Here is a 24,327-nt window from a genome sequence, read left to right on the forward strand (position 1 = left end):
CCATCTGGACACAATCCAGCTGCTTGAGCAGGGGGGTTGGTCTAGATCTCCAGAGGTCCCTTCCAACCTCAACCATTCTGTGATTCTGTGAGTCTGTCTCACAATCTATATCCAGTTGCAGCACAGAGAACTGACAGAGGGAGTTAAGACAGCAAGATCTTGTGATCGACCCCTGTACATCACTGGCACCAGACACTAGAGCAAGGCTCCAGGCGGTGAGCCTTGGCATGATGACTTCCCGACTGCCTGGACACATATACAACACCTTCACGTTCTCCTTTCATCTGCTCTCCTGCCTGACTGGTCTCTTACCTCCTATAATCGCAGTTATTGAGGTTGGTTGACTACACAGTTGCTTTTAACACGCAGTTGCAGGTTCCATGAACTTAAATACCCATCTACTGGAATATTCAATAATATGTGTTTGTATTCATCAAAATTATAGTTGATCTGATTGTATTTTACCTTAACTACCTTATTACAGGGATTCTTCAAGGCTACTGACAATATACTCCCTCGAAAGGGAAAAACTGATATCGACTGCCTATGTCTTAAGCGCCACTTAAAACAAAAAATTACCATTAGCAAGATTAGACAAAGACATGCATACGTTACATACACATCTCAAAATCATGTGAAACTGTTTTAGTTAAGCAGGACTCTTACATATACCACCACATGCATAGAGCAGCATATTTTATTAACCTTGAAGCGAGGCCTGGAAGTTTAACCATGAGGATAAAGATCAGGAGACTGAAATTTTATTCTTCATTCTGATGTCAATTCATTGTATAATTTTAGTCAAGCGGTAAGCATTTTATTTCTTTTATTTCCCCATCTGTAAAAATGAGAAATTTCAACTTAGTAAGAGTGTTTACTTATATATGTCCTTGGACTGAATGTGCTCTGTTTGCTCTTGTTAAATCACTGGACAATACCCGTTAATCATCATCTCTGAGAACCCAACTCAGCAAGATACTCGAGCACAAGAACAATTTCACTGGCTTTACCAGAATGACTCATAATTAAAGTTTCCCATTGAAGCAGGGAGTGAAATATTTCTGGAAACAATCCTTAACTGTATAGAGCAATTCCTGAATTTGGACCACAGAAAAATATAAGCAAGTAGTCAGCTAGTCAGCTTCCCAATTACTTCAGGAAATAAAAACCAGAACGTCAGACTAGTAGAAATCAGATATAAGACTGACTACGCTGCTACAGTGAGAAATTCAGTGTTAAGATAACAATCACTTAAGAAACCTCCGACTCACTAAAGAGAGTCGGAATAGTTTATTAGGGATGAAAACTTTCTATGATAGGGTTCAGAGACAACTCCTAAGAAAACAGAACAACAAATAAGGAAAGACTGAGCATATATTGACAGACAGTCTGAGAACACCAACCAACTGCAGAGAGAAGCAATTCCATGAATTTAAACTATTGAGCTTCAATTCAGAAGTCAATGAATTACGTGAATAAATCTGAAGCCAAGACTGGAATTATGCAAGTAATTTCTTCCAGCAACATTAAGATTTTTATATGCTTGCATTATATACATTTTACACTTATTTCTGTATATTTCTGTACATTTTATATTAAGTTTATATCTAAATTATGTGTAAATTACTTATATATATTTATGCATGTGTATATGTGTGTGTGTATATATATACAGTATTAGACACAGTAAGTGTTAAACAACCAACCGTCAATTTTTGTGATGCCTAGAAACATCACCCAGTCTTAACAGAATTATTTTGATCTAGATTTTCCTTCCAGCCAAGAGTGAACTCTAAAAGCTCCCGTAATTCTGCTTTTCTTCTCTTTCAGAGAAGGAAAATCTTCACTCGTTGTCCTGATTTAATTTTCTTCCTAAAAACAAACAAAATACTCCAACTTCCCACATATACACCTATTTACACTAACATTAAGGTCCATTAACTATAAAATGTTGAGAGGATTATTCCAGTTCTGAAGTATCTCATCAAAATGGATTTTTTTCTACTTTGCAAGTTCATCATTGATATTGTCTCAAGAGATTAAGAAACATGCAAGAAAATAGTCTGAGCTTACAAATTGCATGTAGATGGCAGGACTACTTAAAGTCACTGTATTAAGGGCTCAAGACGGACATATACAAGCTATTAGAGGACCCTAAAAGAACAAAGACATATCATCAGTCAACTGCAGAGAAGAGAGACTATTAAAAAGATGTTTAAGCCTTTTCCAAATCAGGAAAGAAAAAGGTATATAACCTTTGGCAAGTTAAATGCTACACCATTGTGGCAGGCCAAAAAATAACTTAGGAACAGCTTGCTAGACATATAAAAATTAATAGTAGAAGCTTTTTTGAACAATCTTAAATAGACAGCTCCTGAGAGAGGCCAGATGATGATTTGTGTGTTAACGTAGCACTTAGAAAAGATCAGGCTATAGCAGAAGAGCTGAATGAAGTATTTCTGTCATTAGCAAGAAGCTTCAGGCACTTCTCACACAGCAGGCTGAGGGGGCAGTTCCATGTCACCACTAATGACTGGTTTTTAGGTTCATTTTCTGACACATTGTGGCTACGTGATCACCAGATCTAATGCAGGAGAAGTGGAAGGAGCAGCTGATACAGTGTCCCTGCTCAGGCCTCTTTGGGTGACGGTCCACCTTCAGTTACATAAGGCTCAGACCTCAAATGACATTTTAGTAGAAAATTTAGGAAGTACAGAATAGCCACAAATTATCAAGATCAGAGTGCTCACCTGGTAGCACTGAAATAATCCATTATAAAATCCTCACACCAAATCAGCGTTATTACAGAACTGTAAGCTGGCAATGGCAAGATCAGTTTGTAATGGGCTTCTTAGGCTGCAGGACACTACATCTCTGTACCTTCACTGCAGGCAACGTAAAAGTATAGCTGCACTCCCGTTTAAATGGCCAAGCAAGCTGCTGGCCTTCTTGGCTGCCAGGGCACGTGGCTGGCTCCTGCTCAACTTGCTGTCTGCTGAGACCTCCGGGACCATTTTGGCAGAGCTGCCCCCAGCCGGGCAGTCCCACCCCTACCATTGCAAGGGGCATTTCCAGCCCAGGGGTACCACTTGGCATTTGTCCCTGTTGACCTTCATGAGCTTTCTGTTGGCCCCGTCTGAGGCCCCTCTGAACGATGGCCCTGCCCTCCAGCATATCACCTGTTCCCCTAGAGCCTGAGGTCTCCCACAGACTCGATGAAGAGGCATTGTCTCCTCCTCCTGGTCACCCATAAAGATATTAGATTAGATTAGATTAGTTTCCAGCACAGATCCCTGAGGAAGTCCACCTGTAACCCCCATCCGGGTACAGCATGAACCATTAACCACCATTAATTAGGCCATCCATCTAGACCATAACATCTCATTCAAAGATGCTGAAGGAGACTGTTAAAAGCCTTTCTAAAGTCAAGGCAGACAACTTCCACCACTCTGCCCTTATCCACAGACTTTGCCATCTGACCACTGCAAAGGCAATCAGGTTGGTCAAACAGAACTTACTTTTGATCCAGCTGTTAGACTGCTTTAACTAAACCAGATCTATACAGCTTGCCAGCTCTGCTGCAATAGCATGCCGCACAAAGATTCATAACTATGTAACTCGGTTGTTAAGACATCTACCATCTATCTGTCATCTTTTGATTGTCCCATCAGACTCAATAGCCACATTAAGTTCTGATTCTAAGCATTTGTCTGTATATAAACGGCAGAGATTTGATCGTATAGCTAAAGCAATGCCCATGGTTACCTTTTATTGTTCGTATTTCCGGCCTAGGAATCCCCATCGTCAATGTAGTTGTAGCTATACAGCTGCGCTTCTCTTGACTGAGTTTCTGTATTTATGAAACGTATAAGCAACCGTAGAAGGCACATGCCTCCACAGCAGGGAATGCCCAAAGCAGCTACTGCACTAGCAAGCCTTAGTCCTAACAGCAATACCTAAAATCAGTGCAAAGTTGCGTAAACATGCCTTACATACCCAAGCAGAGTCCATGGACCTCATCAGCTAGTTTTTAATCACCGTTGGGTACAAGGCCAGAAGGAAAAATCCAAAACACTGTAGTGCTTAATTCATATTCTTTAACCAAACACAGCATTTCTGTCTTAAAGGAAGATGAGAATTAAAGGACTCTAAAATATATTCAGAACAAGTTTTTAAAAGACACGTACGATATATCAACTATTATGTCCCAAGCTTTTATTACCTCCCACACTTCTCACACAGACATAAGAGTTTAATGATAAGACACCCACACGCATGCCTGAGTATAATTTATGGAGAGTGGACCACATTCAATTCTAGTTAAAAGCATTTGGCATTCTAACAGATTATAAAATCCCTTCCTACGCTTGAGAAAGGATACAATGATGATTTCCATAACGGACACCACACTTCATAAGGAATTATGTCTAGCATGACACCCACACTACGAGAGAGAACTAAAAATTTTAATTCATATAGTCATTATTTCTTTTCAAAGTCTGCCTCCTAAGGAGGATAAAGTGACAGCAAAAATGTCAGTTCTACACAACAAAGGAATTAATTTGTACATAAGGTGCGATAATTACAAGTATTTTAGGTTTTCTTCTTTAGTAGTTGCCTTGTGCTTGTTTAAAGTATGTGCCAAGCCACAGAGAAAATCTAATCTAAAATTAACTAACTGGAGGGTTCTAAATAAATGCCGAAGCAAACTACTACACAGTTCACATGTTCTGTGAACTGAATACTGCAATTTGCAAATATGCCAGTTCTTTACTTACTGATAAGATGCTGAAAGTGTCTTAAAATATCAGAGGAAGACATGCATTTGAGAGACTGATGGTGGGGAAAAAAAGGGCGGGGGCAGAATACAGGGGGAAAAAAGATGCTACCAAAAAGACAGAAAGAGAAAGGCTGTAACAGTGATTGAGAAATTACTTTGTACTATGCTAACTGCAAAAATGCACAAGACTTTCTTCTCTTCTTCCAGTGAAAACACTATGAAGCCAAATGATAAATATTTTTTAATTTGACAAGAACAAAAATCCCAAAAGTAGCTACAAAATATGTGACAACGCATTAACCTGACTAGGCATTCGACAAACTACAGCTAAAGCAGATTGTTTTTAAGCAATTGAGCTAGAAATTACTGATTAGATTTTATTCTCTATATATTGTTCAAAAAATTTACTGAAACCATGATTGTAAAAGTCTTTTACAAGTAGACAGAGTACACCAAGGTAACAGAATAACAGTGGAGAAAGAGACAAGAGGCTTACAATCTGCTACTTTTTTTTTTAGTTCACATCACACCTAATGGACTTAGTAAATTTACACAGTCCCAAGAGAGCCCCTATGAAACATCTTCAATTTATGCAATAGCATTAGCACAAACGACAAATGCACTCAGACGAGCCATACGACGGTTTTCCCCGCATTTGTTCATTTTAATGCTGCAAATTAAATCACTCAGTTGCACCAACTGCTGTCACCAGCACTTTGTTTTCTGACTGCTACAGAAGCTAAAAATGTTTTGTTTGGGAAACAACAAGTTTTGCAAAGCTTCGGAGTGCCTTAGAGCTCTGGGGAGGGAGAGTAAACAGATCTCATGTACGCCTTCACCAATAAGTAGTTTTCACCAATACAGCAATTGTAACAGAAAAACGAAGTGACAGAAGGCATTGCAATTTCAGGTTTACCGAAAAAAATAAAGAGAATGTCGGATGACAAGAGGCACAAAGCTAATGAGCACATTTTCCATCTGTGCTAAGACTGTTTCAGGACAACTTTCTTAATTGCAAAAATGTAAAATGGTGCACTTTCAATTGCATAAAGCCCATTCATAATAAGCAGTTGTGTAACCTAGATTACATGTAATTGCTGTCCAAGAATAACTGCTACAAATTCAAAGGCCCTGTATTTTTCTGTTTTATCTTCCAGATTGATCTGAACTAGAAGCAATAAACAAGACAGTGAGTGAAGACTGTACTGTACAGCAAATGGCTGATTTAACTTTTAACAGAAATGACAGCATCAACAACGCGCAACCTGAAAACCAGAAGGGAGGAAGTCATGGAGGAAGAAATGCTTCCAGCTAGCTGGTTGCCTTCATCTCACATTATTAAGAGGAGGAATTTTTTTAGATTGCAGGTGACAGCACTGCAAGCAGCAGTTTCGCTTAAGTCTGCTCAGCTGTTTGAAACGCGTGTTTGGGAACAACTCCTCCTGCTGTAATCTTATGTTTGTTTCCACACTAGAACATACAGCTTCCTAGCAAACCCTCTGGATAAAGGGAATAAATGCATTTTCAGCAGTAGGCTTTAAATTTACAGTAACTACTTTTTCCTCCATGGAGGCATTTTCCAACCCGAAGGAATCTTGATTATCTAGTTCAGGTGTTAGTTTTACTTAGACACACACAGTCGGGCAAATCACCCTTTGGGATTCGCAGCCGGTAGCCACTAAGCTCAGAAGCATGATGCCCGACTGCTCTCAACAGAGCTGCCTGAAGCATCCTAGCTGCTGGCCCGGATCACCACCCCCAACAAGATTAATGAAGAGTTTATAAATATATTCTGCCATGTATTCAAGCACTTTGTTGTTAATCTCCTAATATTTTGAAAATTGCCTTTTCTAGACTTTTTTTAAATAGCAATTATGGTATTTCAGAACTTTAAAGAACAAACAGTTTCTTGCATAGGTAACTTGCTATGCACGTCATCGTATTATGCTTAATCTTGCACTACCAAAACCTAACAGAGTTGCAACAATTTTACTCCAAGAATAAGATAATTACCGTCCTCCGTTTGGTACAAACGTTTCCTTTAGATATATTTTGTTACATTTTCCACGTTTCTCTATAGGAAACGGCAATTAACATGACAGAACCAAGTGTTCACCATTGACTCCAGACATACAAGCTCTTTGTAGTATTATTTAATTATCTAGATATCAAGTGGTTTAAAATGCCACAGCTTAATATGAAACATATATAGTGAGGTTGAGAAAAATGTTTATAAGGGGTGCGGAGGAGGACCAGGAGGGGAAGTAAAGTTTGGGAGGAACACATTTGGGAGAAAAATACTTCCGTCCCAGTCACTGGGATCACATGAGAAAACAAGTGCATCTCAAATTTGCATTGTATCAAAATCCTCTCTACTGCAACTCTGGATAGAAATGTGCATTTAATCATACAGTAACTAAAGGTCATTTATCACACACAAAAATCAACCGAACTTTACTTTGTTAGTATTGCTACTGTTCTGTGACAGAGCGATGGCTTCGAGGTACAGAACTACATTGGATCTGTTGAGCCGCAATAGTTACAAGTGCACAGCGTTTCTACTTCTTCCTAGGAGAGGCTCAACTACGGTTGACTCTACTTCCAGAAGCGGTATCAATTTGGCTTTTTCTCCCCATTTGCGAGGAAGTCAACTCAATTATGTTTTTAAAGAACAAGAAGTTAAAGATTCAAGATGCTACTTGGTCTTTCTGCATGTTTTCTTCTGTAAAATAATTTTGAAAGCTGCTAATAAATACCTTAGACATAACAGTTTGGGAATTTTAAGTTAACACCTTATACCAACACTTCTTGCACTATCATTTGGTTGGTTTCTGAAAATAAACTTTCTGAAACACAGATTGACACAATTCATTGGCTTAATATTACTCATACTAAAACTCTGACCCTAAACATGTAAAGTATCATTTAGAAAATAAATGTGTACAGTGCAACTAGCACTCAAGTCTGGGTACCTAAACTCTAACTATCTAGAAAAACAATGAAGCAGTAATCTAAAAAGGCTTAAGGAATATATTTTAAAAGCTGTATTTTTAAATGACGTCTTACACTTTCATCTGAAATGTCATGTACAGACTGAGGACTGGAAGTGGCTGGTGACATTTTATCCCAACATTCCTACCTGACATCAAGGTGCTCTGTGCATCTTGTACCACAGGACATACCTGGTCTATAATCGGAAGGCCACATCATCTTCCTTCTTCAAATGCTTAAATATTGTGACCTTAAAGATCTTCTCATTGCTTTCAACGTAATTAATGTTAAGAGTACTTCACCTGCTATACTAGGAAAAATTTCCTTCATCGCTACAAATTACAGGGCATGATCAAGAAGCGTCTCATTTGTGCTCAATTTTTTTCCTGCAAGGACTCAGTACCTTTGCCAAAGCCAAAGAGTTGAAAGCTTAGGCATGACCCTCTTCCCCCCAGAAAGTTCCCACTGAAGTGAATGGGACAATGCATGAGCACACATCTCCATGCATAACCACACCCCAGCATCAGCATCATACTCCGTTTTTAAAGTCATAAATACGCCCCCTGTGCCATGTGTAGCAATTGGAAGGGATGGATCGCATATCTAAATTTGCCATTGTCATCTATGATTAATGACAATCTTCAGGGTCTGTTCTCTTTAGAGTAAGAGCTGTATAGCTTCTGATATGTTTACACAAAAACTTCAAAAGCAAAGTATTTAGAGAGTAAAGTAAGACCAGCTTATACAGCTGGAAAAGAGACAAGCCTTCAGGCATGCAGCCTCCAGTTAAAACTCTGTTTAAAGAAATGACATGTTTCTTTGCCAGTCCAAAATAAAAGTTTGTAAGCCTGATAACTGTAATACAAGATTTTCCTTGAGGATACAGTGGAAAATATAATGAAGGTAGCTCTCAGCAAACGATTCACTTCTCAAGTATTCTATTAGTGAATCCTTCTCTCCATTTTTTCAAATTCACTTATCAAAGCAACGTGTGCAGGGAGACTGTACATGGTTGGTACAGTAAGAGCTAGGCCTTACATACTGGTAACACACTCCAGAACAGCAAAAACTAAAGCAAATTTAGTTACTTCAGCCTGAGCACCTCTGCGGCCTTGGCAGTTTCCCACGTACCCGCTCCTGACCCACAGCCTCAGCCACGGGAGGAAGGGTGGCAGGCATGCCTGCGCCTTGCAGAAAGAGGAGTTGTGAAGCAGTTCCAACTGGAAAGCTTTTCCCTTTCTTTTTCACTTAAGAAAAGGAAACGGAAGACTTCAGCTTCCCACTCCCTAATTCTCTAAAAGATGAGAAAGGAGAAAAAGAAAACAAATCCCCAAAGAAAATCAAAAGCAAAACCCCCTATAAGGCACGCCTGTTAGCCCGCCTCCTAATATCCTTTGGCCATAGCACTAGCTGTGAGCATCCACTAGGGCATCTCACTTGTCTAGATGACGCCTGGCACAGTTAGAAACCGCACAGGACAGTGACTAGATGGTCCCATGCATGGTGGAAGGAGAAAAGATCTCATCCACACTGCCCTCGACAACCCTGGGCATCCCATTATGATCACCATATGTTCTGTGATTGGGGTTCCTGATTGATGTCTACACATTTTTAGGTATACTCTTCACAAGGTATGAGTGCAAAATAAATCTGGGTAGCTAACTTAAATGCCTTCTTGAAGCCATATAACGCGAGTGCCAGATGAAGCTGCTTTAAGAAAAATCTACTGATAAAAGCTCTGCCACCCCCAAGCAACCTAAAGACTTGTACATAGCCCCCAGATGCCTATTAAAACTTATCAAAGCCTTGTTATACTTTATACTAAACTAACACTCATTTATGTTCATGGCAGAAATAAGTGGAATTAAACTGGTTTTGAATGAAGATCTTCAGTTCATTCAGATTGAGACTACAGGTCTAGATATCCACCACTTAGAGTTTCATCATGCTGAACAGAACTCCAGAATATAAACAGGAATCGTGAGGAATCCAGTCTTTCAGCAATTATTAGGAATTACTCCAGAGTTAGTATCATTCTGAGATGTTTCACTTAGAAGGAAAACCTTGGCTTGTTCCTGACCACAATTCACTTACAAAATTTAGTTTCCGAGTTTATTACCTACGCTATTCAGAAGAAAAGTGACAAGGTCTTAACTCTGTCATTATTAATATCCATAACAGGAAGATAAGGTTTGAATCTCTGCCAAGGAAAAAGTCTGTCCATTGAATTTCAGCAGCTCCATGACAGCAGCCCACTGCAAGCCTCATAAAATGCTCCAAAATCAGTGGGAAAAAGGGCAATGCTTGGCACCAGGGAAGAAGTAATATCCAGAGACCTATCTAGAAAGTCCGAACACGAAAGTTCTGTTTAAAATAACAGAAAACAAAAATAACGTGCAAGAATCTGTTGGACCAATATCCTCTGCATTTTGCATGAGCAAGTCCCTAATGAAACTCCAACAAAGGATGTTTGTTTTCAGTAACAGAGCTTCAAAATTATTTTCTTTATATGTACGCTCATACCAGGAATGGTTTTACATCCACGACATCAATTTGCATGCGGACAAAAACATGAAATTTCAGCCAGACCAATCACAGCTGAGTTAACAGGATATGGAGGGAGCCATCCCTGCTCCCTACAACCATATTCTGTCTTTCCTAGGTCCATGCATCTCCAGTCTTTCTGTCTTACGGGACAGAAACCAAAGACAGAAAGGACAAGAAGATAATGCGGGAGATTTATGCAACCAGGGATTTTCTTCTGCATGTTCTTCTCCAGCCTCTCATCTATCTAGTCCTCTTCTTACATCCCACTGTGAAAGGGTTACAGGTGTACATTTGTGTAACGCTTAGTACGCTTAAACTTGAATATTTGTTGATTAAAGATTAAACGAATGAAGTTGCATTCCAGCTATGGTGACAAAATTTACCTTTTAAGATCCCAGTACTGTTCCCAGTAAAACGGATGGACAAACTTCCTCTTGGATGCCAATGGGAAAGTATTTGAGCCTTCTAATAAGATCAGCTCTTGGAATCTGTGCCATCTGAAGACAGTATAGCCACCACATGTACGGTATTATACTTTGCATACATCTTTCTCTTACTCCAGCTGCAGTAACTGGAGTAATATCTCTAATAAAAGATATTGCCTCTCCCTGCAAACCTTGCCTGCTTAGGTGATCACGACTGCAATAAGATCAGGACAACTTTAAAGCTCTTTTTGTAAGACCCAAAGACCTTCTTTTGTGGAAAGCTTCGGGCATGTAAACCATACTATACTGCCAGTCCTTCACCTACAGTAAAAAGGGGGCAGAATGATCAGGGTGAAGCGCTGCCATTAAGACTGCCTAAGCTCAGTGCGTTTGCCAGAACGGAGAGACCTACACAGACGAACGTAGACAGCTTCCGTGCCTGTGCTAATGTGCCTGTTCTACCATAGGTGCCACCTCCCATCTGGCCAGCCTAGCATGCACAAAACCATACATCACTTAAGCCTAAGCCCCTCCACAAATTGCAGCTATCGCAGTCAGTTACCAGGTCAGGCCTGGCAGCAAGGTCTGCAATAAGTTGGCAGTGGCACAGATCTGGACTTGATGCAAATTAGTCAAATTACTGAGAACCAAGCAAAATTCACACTTTCCTGTAAGGATAATTATTAAATTTCTGTGTAATACAGCAATTTATTTTTCAATAATGGAAACCCATTCTTTTCACCAAGAAGTCTGTTCCTAGGTGCCACATTCTTTTCTCGTTAATACTATTTTTCTTTCCCCAAAATGAGTCACCCTGGAAAACGCCACTTACTTGAAAGAGAAAAATTGACAAACTCACTCAGATGTCACGAAAAATAGCGTTCACTGCTATATACTACAGCTACCAGATACCAATAACGTACATTTCAATCAGGAAAGAGAGTTCCAAATCTACTGAACAATAGTTACTGACTTCAGGAGAAGAAAATAAAATTTAACCTGCAACTGTTAAAATAGTTTCTACTAATACACTGCTAAGCACATGATCTCTCTTTGGCTTTACTCTAATTTGGCTGGGAAGCCTTTCACAGAAAGAAGGAAAATGTTTTTGATGGCTTGTCCAAAAGGAAAAATAGCCATTTATCAGGTTATGTAAAAGTCTCATACTTGTGTTGGAAACTACAGTTTGGCAGAACACATTTAATTACCGTTGGCTCTTTTAGAACATTAAGTAAAAATAACTATGTTATAATCATATTAAGGGTTTGTCTTTGTCTTAAACAAAGATTTTAGTCAAAGGCCTCTTAATACCTCAGACCATTCTTTACAGAGCTTAGCTCCTCCGTGGGTCTACAAAACAGGGAAGTACAGCTATAATCCACAGAAGTAAAAGTTAAAAAAAGATGGAAAGGCGTCCAAGCTTGTTAGGCTCAAATGTAAAGAATAACATTTTCTCACACAAAAATGTGTGAATGAGAAATAGCTGTTGAAAAAAAAAATTCTTCTCAAAAAAAAATCAGCCCTCAAAATCAGAAACAAACATTTCAGTCCATACACACAATACTGCAAAGACATATGCTTAAGCACATAAAACAAGACTCGAGAGTGAATATACTATGAGCCACATCCAGATGGAAGAAATCCCAGAGTTCCTGAATCTACAAAAAAAGCTTTAGCTCGATACTGAGTGGAAAATTCCTCAGAGCCACTAAAAAGGGATTTTGCACAGAATTTATGCCATCTGAATATCTCCATTGCACATACAAAGAGCACCAGCAAGACTGTTATCATTACAAAATTAACTACACTGAAGACTGTCAGAGTACGTTCACTTACTATCCAAAGTAATTTTGCCTCAGTGTGCAAATTAAATGTACTCTTCACATACTGCCCACAATTATAAAAAACATACCACGTAACTGAATTAAAAACAATTAGCATAACTAATGGTAAAAATTAGAGAGTTATAGTCCTAGTCTAGACTGAGAGTTTCTGTATGAATTGCAAGACTGTGCCATTCTGAAATACGGATGTTCCAAGACAGGCAAATATTTTCATTACAGGTTAAACGGATGCAAGTATTTATCTGATTCTGAGTTTTTGCATGAGTGAAAGGTTTGCTTCAGTAATAAACTTGCATTTCGATTCATTTTCCTTAGAGCCCCTGCAAAATCTACCACAGCCATATCTTAAAAGCACTGTATTCCTTTCCACCATTTATATTTAACAGCTGGAACGACATCTTTTTACTTGCAGTAATAACTTTTTTCCCCAAATCCAAATTAATTATTTATCTGTCTCCTTCTAGAGAGATTCTAAGAGTTCGGAAGACAGCTATCACTTTCTGCAAGGAACAGTCTCATCTTACAAGTGTACCAGTATTAAATAAGGAGTTGAGCTGCCAACTCCTTATGTAAACTATTCCTTATATTTAAAGGCTGCAATTGAGTAAACCAACAGCACAGATTAAGGCTATATTCATACACCAAATTCATATACTAGCTCTTCCCTCCTACGTAACTGCAAAGTGTCTACTACCATTTAGAAAGCCATGAGCACTGCTGTATCTGCAGGAAACATACTTAAGTGCTGCTGTATTAATTTAATGATAGAGATTTAACGCAATTAACAGGTAAGCAAAGTCATTGCTCTTCTTGTCCACTTCAAGTGACACATCCCATCTCCCAGCCTTATACAATTACGTGCCTAGCTGTGAAAACTTGCTCTTAATTTTCTTCTTTTTAAATTGCACCCTCTTTCCAAGGCAGAGACTACTTTAAATTTTTCTAGGCTCTGGAGCCATTGCTCCTCCCCCTCAGCAAAACTATTTGTAAGGCTATGTCAGAACTTGAACTAGTTTGATCATGACCCACTACTTGCACAGCTTATTTGTACTGCTCCTATCAACAGCTCCTTCTACGCCTAACATAATATACATCACATGGAAAAAACTCTTCCTCTTTCACCCTGTACACGTTATATATATTTGAAAAAACAACAACAACAGGAACTCAGTAGTAGCTTTTCTTTTGGGAAGGAGTTAAAACAGAAATAATTTTATTTCATTGCAGATACACTAAGAAATTCATCATCACTCATTTGGAAGAAGAAGCAGGAAGCTAAGGTGAAAGGGAATTAGAAAGTAAGCGGAAAACACACACTGACACACGCTTTCAGCTTGCACAGGCTTCAGTATAGTCACTTCCACTACAACAGGGATCAGGTTTGTCAAAAGAGGTTTTTATGTCGAAATAAAACTGCCTTCCAACTTTTTACTAACGGCTTTGATTTTTCTCCAGGAGTTGATGAAGACCACTGAAATCTGGACTGCCACTCCATCCGGAGCAAGATAACTGAATCAAACCGATTTCACACTGAAGTCAAACTTCTACACAAAGGAAATATCATATATAAATTAATCATGTTCTCAGATCACTAGAAAGCATTCACACTTGTTTGCATGAAGCAAAACACAAGTAGAAAGAGATGCTCAGAAGCTATGTTTCTTGGTATAAAGAACTCCTCATCAAAGCAGAAACAATTAGAGCCTAAAATAATAAAGGAAAAACCACAAAATATAATGGCAACTCTAAAGAACCGATAGTCCAGCAGCCTACTCTAGGAGGGGAAAAAAAAACACACCAAATAAACCTCCCACACACAGAAAAATGGAGCTAGCTAACCAGTATTTCTAGAGACAGTCAGTCCACAGTGCAGTCTTTGCACTTCTTTTGTTTTTCTGTTATTGGTCATATCTGTAAAGACTAAATTTAACAACCAAAAGGTGCTGAAGTAGAAACGTACATGCCAGTCAGAAGGCAAAACAACCATCTTGCTATGCTCAACGTGGACAACAGTTTATCCAAATAATCTGATGCTTGGACCCTCCCACCCCCAAAAGGTGTTAAATACAGCAGCAGTACAGCAGAAGAATGAAGAGAAATCACTTAACATGTAATTTAGTAAAAACTGCTGCTTTGGATGAAATTAATCCATCAGCAGATCTGAAGACTGAATTTTGACACAGAGTAAAAAAAAAAAAAAAAATCAATGTTCCTCACACTCAGTCAGAAAAGCAGCTCAGTTTTTCCTGTTCATACATTTCATAACCCCTCCAAAGAACCTGCCAATAAGCAGGTATCAACTGTAAAGCCATTTATAAAACAATATCAAGGCATCTGAAACCAAATACTCCATTTTTCCTGGAGTACTGAACCACTTTCAATCCAAAACATGAAGCAGGAGAACATATGCTGAAGGGCACACTGAAAATGTATTCAAAGGTATCAAGTATAACTGCCTTACAGAGTTACAAATCCCCAGCTGTGTTATTTCAATATCCTATATTGGTACAAATACCAGTAATGTGTTCTCTTGGTCATGCATTAACCTTACATATTCCGTTATCTACAATCCAGAAAGATGACTCTCAAAACATTTAAGCTCTGACAACGCTTAATGAAAAGCTCAGTGACCTACTGGAAGACGACACTGAACCAAAGTCAGAAGACTTTAGTTTAATTCCCAGATTTGGGTCTGCTTCTTGGATGACACGGCCAACCCACTTTATCACTTTGCAATGTTTTCAAAAGCAAATTGGGAGTAACGGTATTAACAGCTTTTTTAAAGCATTTTCAGGTTTATTGCTTGAACGTGCTACGTACGAGACCAGTAGTCCCGTTGATACTGGGTCTTAAGGTGAAGAGGCACAAACAGTTTTCTTGCCATCCTCAAGCTGAAGTATGTAAGACCTTTAGAAAAGATCAAACTTAAAATGTCAACAATGAGCTATAAAACAACTTTTGTACTTGCATAAATATTTTGTTTATCTCAAGTTCAACTTATCTGGAATTCTCTAAAGCTAGGAGAAGAGTTTGAAAAGCAGAAAATCTCTTTTTCAACAACATAAAATTATTTTTTTCCTGGCCCTTTTGTCTGCAAGATTTTAAAACTTTTATTGTTACAATCTCAATCTGATTTCTAGGTTTCCTCTAAAACGTAATTTCTCTTATAGAATTAAAGAGGAAAAATCGATTTTGAGGCAATAGAGGTTTTTGCCGTTGTTGTTGTTTTATATAATGGCTTATTTGAAGCTGCTCAGGGTTTTGGAATATTAAGATAAGCGTCAGGGAGATAAATCACCAACACACCTCGCCAAGCTTGCCACAGAGCTCCTAGCAATCAAGATAGCACACGTGGTTCCAATGATGAATTGTATTACCACAGAAGTCAGAAGCTCCAGTCACAAACCACAACCTCACCATGCTACGTACTGTCCGTACTGAATGATGGCCCCTATCCCGAGCAGCTTACCATCCGCATATAGGACAAGAAACAAAACGGATTAAGAAAACAGACGGCATTAGACAACCTAATAGGCAGTGTTCTCAGCACACCGGCAGACTAGACGCTTGTCAGGTAGATGTGACAGGTAAGAGGCTTTAAAGAGGACTTGAATATTCTCAAAGCTTATATATTTTTATTAAGTATAACTTTTTGGAGAATTTAACAGGTGGGCTGTGAAAGCATGGAATTTGTGGCAGTATTCTGAATGTGTTTCAAGTTTATCCAATTCGTCAAGGTCATGAGAAGGCAGAGCTTGTTCTTACGTTCTCATCCAGGTTCTAACAAAGATGAGTCTAACCCAATGTTCCTCCTACAACAGCTGTCACTGCTGCAAGAGCGGAGTCATGGCAGCCAAAGGCCCCCAGCAGAGTGCCAGCAATTTGGAGTAGAGAAAAAAAATAGCTATACCTCCTGCAAAAGTGGAAACAATCTCATTGGAGTGAACTGAAGATTTCCAAGAACAGTCAAGCCCAGTACACCTGTATAAACAGCTCTTCTGGAAAGGGAATGCTTTGCAATCATTGCCATAGTCTGTGTAAAGAGTGGTGATCCTAGAGCAAAGTCTGTCCAGCTATTTCTAAAGTACTGGTAGCTTACTTCCAAAAGTATGCTGGTGAGGCTTACAAGAATAAGACTAAGGATTTCTTAAATCATTATGACTTTTCTGGTTGCCAGATCCTTGCCACCAGGTGGACCTGGTGTCTTGTGTGAGCAAGCTACCAGAAGTTTTACTGCTGTATAGCTGTCCTATGCTCTTGCATCATTCAAAAACACAAAGATAAATTTGATTAAAAAAAATAAAAAGAGGGGAAAAACAACACTGCGTACGTCAAAGGAACTGTGCAAGAGCTTGATAGCGAATATATCTCTGGCCTCTAGAGATTTATGCCAGAGGCAATGCTTTTCTAAGCTACTGTAATTAAGACAGAAGATGAGTTTTATCTGCGGGAAGAAGGCAATGAAGATTCCCAAAGGGAACGTTCACAGCCCTGTCTGACAGTAGCTCAATCCAACCTTAAACCAGCTCCCCTGGTACTCACAGCTCTCTAGGTTATGTGGCACAGATTTTGGCCAGGATCTAGCCGCTCTCAAATTTACTCCGCTTCCTGGGCAGATTTTGCAGTCTGAACCTGCCACAGCTACACTACTACTAATACTCAGCTACTTAATTTCAAAGAACATGTGCTTGAACTGCAGTCACAGGTTTTGCTGCATTCAGACCCACCTTTGGGGAAGGCTTAAGAGGAGGGGAGAAAAAAAAAGTTAAAGACCTGGATGTTGATCCAGGCTTAATCGAAGATGCTATGATTACTGTGACAACAGGATGATGCTGTTATGGACTGTAAGCAAGAAATAAGATTAACAACAGAACTGGAAGAGAAGTCTAAGGTCTACATTTTCATGATGATAAGCATGAACAGACAATTAAACATTTATGACTAAGCACCAGGGACATAGACAAAGTTTTAACTTATACAGCAGACTGCACGATAGATCTGTGAGGCATCACAAGAACTCAGGTTCTGGAAGGTAGAAACATCCAGCCTGAAATATATGTAAGTAGAAAAAAAGCTCAGTGGAAGAGTAAGAAGTGGCAGATACATATTGGTTAAAGTAGCTTTATGTCTTCCTACTTTGACACGTTTTAATCTAGACATTAGAAATCAAGCTACATAATACCTTTTGCTTCTGCAATTTTTACATAACACACTGCATATGAATAACTAGCTTTCTTGTAATGTTAAAGAAAACCATGCAAGTCTTCCTGTTAACTAGAACGTAGCACAAAAAAAAGGAGAAAAATCAGAGTACCTGTAATCACAGAGGTGTAAAAGATGCACAAAATAGGTAATTAGACTCCTGCAAGTACACTAATGCTGAATGACATAATGCAGACTGAAGGATACACTTACATGATGGCAAGTCACTAACAGTCAGAAATGTTTGTCTACTGCCAACCAAAAAGTACTTGTCAAAACAAGTAGTTGTTGATCTTTGTACCCTGAATTCTGCAATTTATATTAATGTCACAATAGTGCACTTGTGGGCCAGATTATTTACAAAGGTCAATCAGTGGACTAAACAAGTCAAATCAGCTACAGCTTTCCATAATTTTCTTACATGTACAACACTACCCTTTTCATCTCCAGTCATCTAACCTGCACAAAGTGAATGGGACTACTGCTGCAGTAATTCCTAAGTACTTCAAGATGCATTAAAGTTGATTTTTGCTTTTGTTTTTTTAAAATAGAAAAGCATAAACCGGACCAGTTATTTCACATGAAACCACTTAAATTGACTCTTTTAATAGTCTTCTCTGAGTAGCACTAACATTTTCCTGCCTTAGCACATCACCTCTTTGGTAGCTTCTCAGTGTAAAATGAGTTTTGGTTTTGCAAGAAATAAAATGGCTATTTAAAAATAATGCTTGTCTACAAAAAGTTCTCTCAGCTTGGTTAACTGTGGACCACAATATTGCAAGAATTAATAACAGTCTAAAAAAGGAGATTTTAAACCATGGAAAAAAAATGGCTTTGAAGCTAAGCTGGTTCAATATACTTTCTGAACTCAGAAAAATGAATTTCTAATTTCTAATATAAATAAGATTAATATGTGGCAGGAGAAATTAGATAAGTCATTTATGCCTTCACAACACAATAATAAAGTATGGCTGGACCTAGTGGCACTTTACAATTTTTTTCCACACACCTATAAAGAGACTGCAAAGTTGCAAAGTAGCCTCAAAGCTGAAAATATTGTATACAAGAACGTCATAGATGACGTTCTAAAAAGCTAGAATATCGTTATTTCTCCATCTCTCCAAAACCACAATTGTTTATGGAACTACTGGATGACACCATAATTGGGAAGACAATTCTAATCAAGGTATTGTATATACAAGAAGGAGAAATGTACACAGATAACTCGCAAATGTGCACACAGATAACTCGCACGCAGTCAGAGGCCAAAGCAAGGAGGAGAAGTCCTTAGCGTGAGCATGCAGGTCATATGGTTTCAGCATTAAGGAGGCTCACGAGAGGAAAAGAAAGCGGCTATGAGGATGAGAAGCAGGAGGGGGTTAACTGTGGGAAAGGAGACCACAGGGTAAACGTCCCATAGTGAATATAATTATCACTCCTGCTGAATCACCAGGAAGGAAGGGGGTGTGGGGAGAGGAATTGAAAATATAGTGCTTATAAAATTTTGTTGATCTACTGCTGCTGTGCACTTGACTACAAAATACACATAACAGAACACGTGGTAAGGTGGATGACGGTGAAGTATCAAGTTTAATTCCAAATTAGCAAGTATAAAAATTATCTTCATCTTCAAAGTTCTTATGAAAAATAACTTAAGATTTTAAAAATCAGGCTCCTATCTATTTTCATCCTATGTAGATTGTACATAGATGCTACTTTTAAGCATTATGTGCTATTCAAAGTCAAACAGCTTGAAAGTGAATTTTTAGTTCTTCCATGTAATTTCTCCTGTAGAATCATAAAAATTAACTAAAATATATAAAAAACAATACAGGAGTCACTTCTGTACTTTTTACACATCTGCCCATTGCTCAAAACTCGCAGGAAGGAAATATTTATTATTGATTTCATAACAGAACATCAGTTCATACTGCTGTTTTCAAGGCTCTTCATTGCGCTCTGCACATGTACCTGGCACTACGCAAAACAAAGTATCACAAAGGGCTTTATTCAGAGATATTACGGATGGACAAATACACCATTTATCCTACCAATCCTATTATGTCCGAGTTTCATTTATAGTCTGAAGAGCGTATACAGGCAAGTAATTCAAACACTAAAAAAAATTAGCTAATGTTTGGGCACAAACAAAAAAATATTTCAGTTTTCTAACAGCATGGTGGCATGTATTTTCTCCCCTTTCCTGGGTGGGTCATCAGAAAGCTCTTTTTAATATAAAGGGTGTTCTGCATAAAGCTTTAAATGAAGATACTTAATTCACCAGAAGATGACATGGCACTTCAGGTACTCATGACAGAAGCAACAAAATAAGTGTAGGAGTATGCCAAGGGAGTTGTTAAGAGAACGGTTCAAGAGGAGTGACGGGGGTGGAAGCGTAGGAAGAGACTAGAACAGACGTAGGCAGAAACCTTAAGAGCCTACATTAAGAAAGTAAAAAAGTTATGTAGGGCTATGACAACAGAGTAGCTACAGAGGAGGCAAGAGTGGTGGCAATCTGGATGGACTTTACCAACTAAGCAGCTATCAGCATTCCCTAACAGTGAGAATCAAGTGCATTTTCCTGCTGTTCTACTTCTGTGAGCATATGCCCGGTCACTATAGGAATGCAGCACTTCACAGTTTAAAAATTTCTGTGTTAAATAGTTCTGATCTACAGACTTCCAGGAGTTCTGGCAGGGTTTCACTGCGTATGCAGTCTGCACGTGCACTGAAAATTGTTTAGGAGCTCTATACACCCAAAAGACTGAAAAAATCACTGATTTAGGAAAATTATTTCACAATAACTTCTCCCAAATCTTAAATGGAAAATCTATGAAAAGATGCCCTGTATTAGCTTTTCTTAGGCTAATACAGCCTGTGAACATGTTTTGGCCTTGCCCGTGGTGGAAGACATTGAAACAGGGCTCAAAACTTGGAGGTGGCATAATTCTGCGGGCCTGACACTGCTTTCCAGCAAGTTTCTCTCTCGGACAGAATACGGGGTGGGCAGCAAGTAATCCCCTACACAAACCTCAAGATGAACAGCCTGGAAACATGAAAGGTTAAAAACTGTATTACTGAACACAACCTGCTCCAAGTGAACATACAAGGGGGGAAAAAAAGGTGTTGTGTATGGCAGCACTAACACAGAAATATACTCAAGCGTGACTAGAGAGATTAGAACCAAGATGACTAAAAACATGAGGTAAGTACAGATTTCAAAAAAATATGCAGTGAAGACTACTCTTCAGTCATGAGCAGAAGTACAAACCACAGTGAAAGCTGCTTTGGAAGAACAGTTTAAGAGCAATTTTCTCTGGCAACTGAAAAGGAGGAAGAGAACGTACCTGCTGGGACTCTCCGAATAAAATGGCTGTGGTGAACAATTTGATTAATTTCGCGTCTTTTTAAAGCAGCTGTGAACCAAACAACGGTTTTCTGACACCTCATGGGCGCAACCCAAACCCTGCAGTGTTCTACACCCTTGCGAATGTAAACTGGAAACCAGAAAGGAGCTGCATGCAACTTCATCTTGCACAGAAGCAGCAAGTGCTTAGGGATACGCACTAAGTTACAAAGACATGCTCTTTTACTGCCTCCATGAGGAGATCCAGATGCATCGTCACAGACTGTAAAATATTTTCTGGCAGACTTCTTGGAGCCTGAACTTTAATATCCCCCAGGGATGCAGTCAGCGAAGGGATTTCGCAAGAGATCAGAATAGATAGCATAGGTTCCAACAGCAACCAGCTTGCAAAGTGTTATTTAGTTCATTAGGAAAAAGGAAAGTAGCATATATTATTACTTTGCTGAAGATAAATTATTTTACTCTCATTATACGGCAACAAAATCCTTTAGGAAGAACTTCTCTATGTAATACACATACCAATAGAGTGTGTCTTCTGTGGGGAAGAGAGCAACTACCAACCAAAACACGGTGCACAGTAACAAACACAAGAAACCTTTTTTTGAAGAACCAAAAAATGGCATTAAATCTTGAACAGTCTTCAGGAGATGTAATATTTATCTATAGCAAAAGGTCCAACCACAAAAGACCAAAAGCTATTCATACCAGTCGTGAAAAAATTAGTCAGCCTGCTGGGATAGGTAGACACGATAATATCTTTTACAAAAATTCAAATCTAGCCTGCTTCCACATATGCATTGAATAACTACAAAGAATGAAATACTGTACATTCTCAAAAAATGTTTATAGGTCTTGAACAACAGAGGCTTCAAAGAGTATTTATTTCAACATTTTAAATAACTGGAAGTGTGTAATTTGTCAAATGGGGTAGAGGTTGTTTGGGTGTGGGTGGTTTCTTTTTTTTTTTTTTAAAAAGTATTAACCAAAAAAAAAAGAAAAAGCGCGTCCAGAGCTACTTCTGCCATGTGCTCTCCTGCAAGGATGACACCTCTGCAGATATAATTGCTTCAGATTCTAACACATCTACAGGTGGAGACTATATAATTACAATTCAAAGCAGGCCTATGGACCGCTTTTCTATACTGAGCCCACACACAGATATCACTGTTTGAAAAAGACAGGGGCTACAGGTGTGTTTATAAGAGTGGTCACACACACAAGGCAATATACTTCATAAGGTTTGAAAAACTGTTTATAGAAAATAAGACTCACTTGCCACCCCAGAGGCAATTCCATAAAGTAGTCCTCCTCCATCTGTTTGCTGCTGAAAGACATGGGTCCCTGGAGGCGGGCTTCTTTCTTGTCTAATGAAGTTATACAGTAAAGTTTTCACAAGTCTGCTGGTATATGGGAGACTGAAAAGAAAACGAAAACAACTCAAAAGCTGCAAAATTTAGCTCAGCTACAAAGTCAGTGCTGTGCTCCCTTTTGTTCTCTGCAACTAGGCTATGTTTAGGGAGTCTTTGTTTGTTTGTTTTAAAGGCTGATCGCTTTTTCCATCTAAGGGACAACAGACAGTTGTTATCTCACCTGGGAAGCAAGTGTTTGATCAATTATACAACAGAGTCCAGACTAGGTGCAAAAGCTGGTGTTTGGCATTAAACGCTGATAGTAACTCTCACTGTTGAGCAGTCTACCTTCTTTCTGGTTGGAAAGGGAAAGAATGCCAAGGTTTTTGCCCATGCAAAGCAGGATACTGTGGGATCACCTTCAAGGTGCAGGATCATGGAAACATTTTTTTGTTTATTTTCAGTTTTCAATACTACTTTTACATCAATCAATTTATGGAATCATTGTATTCTTTTATGCCTTGGCATAAAAGGAAAAATATTTATGCAAGGGAAACATGGTATTCATTTGGTTTTCCCCTCTGTGTTTTGGTCATACAAAGCAGGTAACAATTGCATTCTTCCACCCCCACAATACTTTTGGCTGTGTGTGTGGCTGGGGCCAATTTGCTAGGAGTGGTGAAATATCTGACCTCACTTCAGTGATTCTGACAAGCGTACATAAAATTTGTTGGATTCAAATATAAGGCTACAATATTTCTAAAACAGAAGAGGATTTTATAGGAACAGTTGGCTCCCATTGCCGGTGACAATCTCTAATCCTCTTTAACCAGTGCCCTTTGAACTCTTCATATTACCCTAGATTCCCCACCCCTAAATCTCCATCCCTCCCTCTCTACCCAGAGGCCAGGTACCTACTCTTCCAAGCTTAGACCTACATATACTACCACTTCTCTCAAGTATTCATCAGACTCGTCCTCTAGACTGTAATACTACAGGAAAAAGCCCACAAAAAAACCCTGAACAGTGAAAGCTGTTTTAAGTAGTCAATGAAATTACCCTCAAAAATGAAAATTCCAAAATAGCTTCACTGAAGTCAGGGCTATGAGATTTAAACCTGAAACCTTCCAACAACTTTGAAAGATGCATTTGTTTTGTTTTCTTTTGAATAAAACAAATTGCAATCAAAATGCATTTCACCGTCTTTTGTTTTCAAGTACAAAGAGTCTAAAATAAGCCATCAGAAGGATTTGTTTTGCCATCAGCTACAGCCCCAGAACATGACATACCATCGACCGTGCATCAGGTATTTATGAATGATGCTCTCTCGCAGAATTTCCTTGTGAAATAATTGGCAGGAAAGGAAGACAATAAGCGTTGTCACAGCCTCCAAGGAAATGCTGTATGTTATATCTCTGCAGGAAAAGGGGAATATTTACAAAGGTTAATCTACCACTTTTGTTTACAAACTGACTTTATCATAGGAACATGCGGTAGGTTCACAAGCATTGATGCACTGTTTAGCACAGCGAGTCTCAACTGGAACACGGAAATAACAAGTTCAAAAAACCCCACTTGTTAAAAAAACAAAATCACTTCATAGGGACAATGATTATTTTTCTTAGATGTAAGCATTTTTATGACATGCCAAAGGACAAGACAATGTAAAAACATTGAGGTATTACCCAGAACACTGCAATTTCAATTTTCAGACTATACTTCATTCCAATATTAATAAAATCTCAGAAGTGCCCTCTTTGTCCTGTTAAACACAATTGTCCCAAAATCATCAGTCAAGGTCAGAGAAGGGTCCAGCTAGTTG

General features: G+C 38.8%; 1 protein-coding gene across 5 annotated transcripts in view; it reads right to left on the bottom strand.

The window, feature by feature from the left end:
* DYM (dymeclin) overlaps positions 1-24,327 on the bottom strand; it is a 231,340-nt gene that overhangs the window by 159,529 nt on the left and 47,484 nt on the right. For all 5 annotated transcript variants that reach the window (XM_068928623.1, XM_068928620.1, XM_068928624.1 and 2 more), the window contains 2 exons: positions 23,795-23,920; positions 22,429-22,571 (listed from right to left, as the gene is read on the bottom strand). In XM_068928623.1, the coding sequence (XP_068784724.1) occupies positions 22,429-22,571; positions 23,795-23,920 (269 nt within the window). The remainder of the gene's footprint in view (positions 1-22,428; positions 22,572-23,794; positions 23,921-24,327) is intronic.

This window comes from Struthio camelus, chromosome Z, assembly GCF_040807025.1.
Source record: "Struthio camelus isolate bStrCam1 chromosome Z, bStrCam1.hap1, whole genome shotgun sequence".
Taxonomy (NCBI): Eukaryota; Metazoa; Chordata; class Aves; order Struthioniformes; family Struthionidae; genus Struthio; species Struthio camelus.